Genomic DNA, 5795 nt, shown 5'->3' on the forward strand with positions numbered 1-5795 from the left:
AGGTTGGAATATTTTTCAATTCGTTATCCGTCCTCCACATCATCATTCAATTTTGGAACCCGATCTTGATTTGGCATTCGGTTAGGCAAAGCGTATGCGTGATCTCAACACGCTGCGTGAGATAGCGGTTTTAAGTCAGTGTATGTGTGTGTGTGTGTGTGTGTAAACTTTGTTTACCACCTGGTTACCTTGGCAGATTTGAGGCTCTTTTGTGGAATTTTCTAAACTGGAATGAGGAGTCTGAACAGTCGTTTTTTTGGGGTTTCAAATGCAATCAACTACGAGGGCACAAAACAATTTAAAAATTGTGTTGTACAATTATTTATGTTTCCAGCACTATACATTGTAAAAAAACAACATAATTTTAATTAAATACAAGGCTGTGATACTCCGAATTGCCTTTTTTTTTTACAATTTTGATTTGCATACGTAATTTATAAAAAAGTCATATTACTGAGGACGCGAATAATGAAGCCGCAAATTTGTGAAGCATGACAGTAGTTGTTAACACACACGCACACATCTCCCCACCTACCACCACCTATCACCATTAGAATATATTACAGAGATTAAATGAAAGGATTTAATCTTTAGTATAACTACTTTAGACACACGCACACACAATTATAACACACTTAACAGAATTATGTGCTGCTGTTTTTTTACGCAAAGCATTAAAGAAATGTTTGATTTATATTTGACATATCAATCAATTTAGCTTGCCTCCCTTGACTCAGAAGATAGAACATGATTTTCAACCAGATCTGAGACACCAACATTGGAATGTTTTTTTCATAATTGATTACAATTTTAAGTGTAACAAAGGGTGTTCAAGTCTTTTAAATCTCAATTTGAACAAAACTAAGTTTCACGCCTATTTAGACCCAGCACAAAAATATTATACAATAATTATATACTATATATTTTTAATGAGAATACAAATAACGTATATATGGAAACAGTTGAGTGCTAGAATTTCATATGCCATATCATAATGATTAATAATAATACATTCAAATAATATAATTAATCAATATTATCAATTTCAATTACAAGGCCAACATGCAATAGCTAAATGAAAAAGTGCAAAAAAATAAAAGACAAAGTAAATGCTTTATTTCTTTTAGCAGTATAATTTTATTTTGCAACAGCCATAAACCAATGAAAATAAAATTTTATTAACTTGTAATGACAATGAAATTTAAATTGAAGGTTCTCAATTTTTTTCAGGTATCCAGAATGTAACTTTCAATTTTATGGCCCTTGAACTTATGTACTTTTTAGTTTATAATCCATGGACCCAAAATCCAGTTTGATGAAAATATGTCTTCGTAACAGCGGTAAAATGAAAGCAATTATTGGTATTTTAGAGGGTATTACAGGACTTGATATGACAAATCTTATCCATTCTGGGACTCAATGAATTGATCATTCCCAAACTATCTACATCAAAACAACAATAATCACTGATTAAACCGTATTACTTTGGGATTTTTTTACCCATGCTTACAACTAATGTTGGTCAGCTTTAGATATGTTTTCCCAAGCAATTTCTAATTTATAGCTTGTATGCAAAACATCCCTAAAATTAATGAGTATTTTACATGCATTATTATATAGGTAAAGGCCTAAAATTATCGTTATTGCTAAATTACAACACAATTGCAACCCCATTCTTTCGGGGAAAATATTTAATCTTGCACACTGCTATTTAACAAACATATCATGTAATTCAAAAGCAAAGCCCTTATCAATATTTTTTCTTTGAGTTATGTAGATTTAAATCTACATTTGTTCATTTTTTTATTCATTATATTATGTGCGACATCAACAATGACATGAAACAAAAAAAAGCGGGGGTCACACGAGCATTCATTAGACTCTACTTCGCTCTCATTTGGGATGTAAAGTATGCCGGTCAAGCTGAGGACAAGTATGGTTCAAAGGTCAAAAAGGACATTGTCCACTTTGTCTGGGTGAAGTGTACGTTTTATGGGTGACCTGTATGCCTGTTCGGCTTGAGGGCAGGTCAACTTTCCCCCAATCGGCTAGCTCATCAATTAACTCAGACCACCAGCAATAGCAAAATAGCGCCCCGTTTGTCATCTGCCCAAAGGCTCATGAGTAAGTAAAGTCGTAAATATGAATAATCATGTATGTGTGTGTATGTATTATGATTAACTTGTGTTATCATTTTAACATAATTATTGTTGTATTTAATCAAAAGCAACATCAATGCACTCTTGATTTACAAACTGTTAGTAAATACTTAACAAACATGGATGCATAATAAACATAATAGCTGACCATAAAAAGTACAACCTCAAAAATGTACACGCCCCCAAATATTTTGGATGTTAGCAGAAAAACAGTGTTGCCATTATTCTGTTCTCCCCAAAACAAAAGAATGCTTATGCTAATTATGTTTAACAATTGTGATCCAGCTTTTTTCTTATATATCATAGGAGTGTCACACACCACATTGTTTTAAATTTGTTTTTAGAATCACATTTATTCATAATAAACTTTAATTGGATGACAAGGCAGATGAGGGCTCCACCTAACATTGCTATTCAACAATTACTTTAACTGAGTTTAAGGTTCAGGAAAAGGGTGTTGGAAGAATGAATAGGTTTAGAAAAAGAAAATATGTGTATTCTTCAGTATGCCTTTTCTATCATCCTTCTCGTTGATTAACGTCTTTGTTCTTTACTGTGTCAACTCCGTCTGTTTTTCCTCGTCATTGATGCTGTTCACTGTGAACGGAGACGAGATAGGAGATAGGTTCATTAGTTTGTTCTCCTTCTTCCACTTCATTCTCCGATTCTGAAACCAGATTTTAATCTGGCGCTCTGTGAGACAAAGTGTGTGTGCGATCTCAATCCGCCGCCTACGTGTGAGGTATCGGTTGAAGTGGAATTCCTTCTCCAGTTCGAATGTCTGGTAGCGGGTATAGGTTTGTCGCCCACGTCTACTGGGATTGCCAAGTGTGCCTGAGAGAGAAGGAGAATTGACAAAATGGTTATTGAAAGGTATGGACAAGTCTACTGATCAAACAGATATAAGGTGCATTTGGTGTTTTGCATCTTTGAATTTCAATTTTGCACATGTTCAATAAACAAGTTTGAAACTATTTACATACTATATTTATTGGGCGGAATTTTTTTTCATCAGATAGCATTTTTTAATGCTAGGTGATGAGCCGAGGTGGCTGAGTACTTAAAAAACGTTCTGATTCATCTTTAATTCTATTTAGTAATCATCATCATTCATGCATTCATTATTTTTCCAAAATTATTTTAGGGCCATGCTACAGACCCTTAAAACTCAAGGAGAAGTGGTGAGTGATTTTCACAACATAAGAAGCTCAGAATTATAGCATAATGTTTATTTGGGGGTTGATTATGATTGAGTCCAAAACGCTTTAAATTTAAATGTTTTTAGAAAATTATATTATGATTATTGAAGATATATATATATATATATATATATATATATATATATATATATATATATATATATATATATATATATATATATATATATATATATATATATATATATATATATATATATATATATATATATATATATATATATATATATATATATATATATATATATATATATATATATATATATATATATATATATATATATATATATATATATATATATATATATATATATATATATATATATATATATATATATATATATATATATATATATATATATATATATATATATATATATATATATATATATATATATATATATATATATATATATATATATATATTTAGTCTTTAAATAGCAGCTTCAGCCTGCGCTAAAAGATTCAGCCCCAACATACCAGTTTTACGATGGACAGTAAAATAGTGAACAGTGACTGACGGGGCAACAAACAGGGGTCATAAAACAAGTCGTGGGAGAGGAAGAGTAGGAGGAGGAGGAGGGCGGGGGGAGAGAAATTTAAAGAGGAAACAAACGTCAGTTTTATAACAGGGATCATAAAATATGCAAGGAAGATGTCTTGGAAAAAAGGAGTATCTTACCGCTGCATGTGTTCATTCGCTGCATCCATGGATAAATGTGTTTAGACGCCATTTGCTTCTCATCCAAGGGGGCACCTAAGAACCTGTTGCCACTTGCGCAGTCCGTCTTATGGTGCAGGGCCAGTGGACATTCTTCCAGGTTGCCAGCGTAGTCCTTTTCCCGGTGGAAGCCTGTGGTTTTCGTGTAAGCGCAAGCACTTGATGCAGTTGTGGTGCCAACACCAACCACTATCGCCTGATTCGCCCTGTAATCTCTGTTTGTAGTGTGTTGGTAATAGGAAGACGCAGGGTAGGTCTTTTCCTCCACATAACCTCCATTCGGGCTGTACGCCACCGCGGCTGCAGCAGTGACAGCTGCAGCTCCTGGGTAATGTCTGAGGGGGTGATCAGTGCCGTATTCTGGGGAATAGAGAGGGATTTGAGCTAAAAATGACTCAGTTGTCTGTCTCCCTCCACCTGTACCCGATAGCGCAACGGAGAAAGAGGAGTTAACAAAATAGGAACTCATGAGGACGGTATAGTAAGAAAGTGGATAATAGACAAAAGGAACAGAGGGGGCGAAATAACAACAATATGCACGCGGCAGGAAAAAAAAGGAGGAGAAGCAGGGACTATTGGAAAACTGCTAACACTTCTCCCTGCAGCCCTCCTTCATCTGCTTCTCCAGGCTGCACTTTATGATTTGTTTTGTTTTATAGCCGACATTTCGACGGGATGCTGCTATCATTCGTTTATCGCAGATTGGGAGGAGGAGATTAGTTTGATGAGGGTTAGAGGGAACACGGGGAGTCTGGGTGTTGTGAAATAGAGAGTGGGCATCGGCAAGGCGTGTGCGTGCATGTAAAGCGATATTGGGTGAAGAAATGGCTGTATGGAAGTTGGAGTGAAGAAGCACCATCTGACCACACCCTGGCCAATGAGATGAGTATGTGCCTGCAGTCCTATATCTGTTTTACCAATAGCCACGAGGAAAGAACAATGCCGTGTGTGTGCTCCCATATGCGTGTGTGTCTTTCAATCTTTCCTTATTCCAATTTTTCTATCTCTCTTTCCATCTCATGCTAATTCTCTTTCAATCTACTTTTACAATTGTCATCTGGTTCCCAGTGACATTGCGCAATCAGTTTGGAGTCTTTCGCCCGTTAAATTGATTCTCTTTCTCTCCGTAGGACCGTCTGTTGTGGGCTCCATATCAACCTGCGGTTCACAAACACAGTTATGCACAGCGAAGGAAAATTGCTGCCCCGAGGGGTGTGTTAGTGTACGTGCGTGTGTGAATTCTAAATGAGAGTAATAAAACATTCCTTTCCCTCTGCAAATAATATGACATATTAAAATAATTTCAATGAAAATATATCACACCAGCATTTGTGTTGAACTCTGTGGGCATTTTGGTCATATAGGAAGGCAAAATGCAGCGTGAACATTAAATAATTAGCGCCTTGTAATGAAAAAAAAATGAAAAAAAAGATGATTTCTCTTTTTGTTTTTGTTAATGTCACAAAAGCAACTCTATCACGTGCACTTCTCATTTGGAACAGAGGCAAAAATGTCGCTGCCATAACCAAGCTCAATCTTATTTGTGTCCATTTTGACACATTGTCTCAATTTACGGAACTGAATGGATGCAAAGAACACCACAGACAACAATATAAGCGAATGCAACTGTGTTGTGAACATCAAGTAATACTTGTTTTGAAAATGTACGCATACTTCAGGAAGATATTATTTTGTCTT

At 35.1% G+C, this 5795-nt stretch overlaps 1 protein-coding gene across 2 annotated transcripts in view; it reads right to left on the bottom strand.

Moving 5' to 3' along the window:
* Positions 1–2492: 2492 nt before the first annotated feature.
* Positions 2493–5795, bottom strand: part of LOC144208353 (homeobox protein Hox-B6a-like) — an 8325-nt gene continuing 5022 nt past the window's right edge. The window contains exons 2-3 of one of the 2 annotated variants that reach the window (XM_077734146.1): positions 4059–4457; positions 2493–2993 (exon numbers count right to left, since the gene is read on the bottom strand). In XM_077734146.1, the coding sequence (XP_077590272.1) occupies positions 2710–2993; positions 4059–4457 (683 nt within the window). In that variant the 3' untranslated portion in view covers positions 2493–2709. Of the gene's footprint in view, positions 2994–4058 lie in introns of both variants that reach the window. The other variant, XM_077734145.1, reaches the window with a different exon arrangement.

The sequence above is a fragment of the Stigmatopora nigra genome, chromosome 15, assembly GCF_051989575.1.
Source record: "Stigmatopora nigra isolate UIUO_SnigA chromosome 15, RoL_Snig_1.1, whole genome shotgun sequence".
Lineage (NCBI taxonomy): Eukaryota > Metazoa > Chordata > Actinopteri > Syngnathiformes > Syngnathidae > Stigmatopora > Stigmatopora nigra.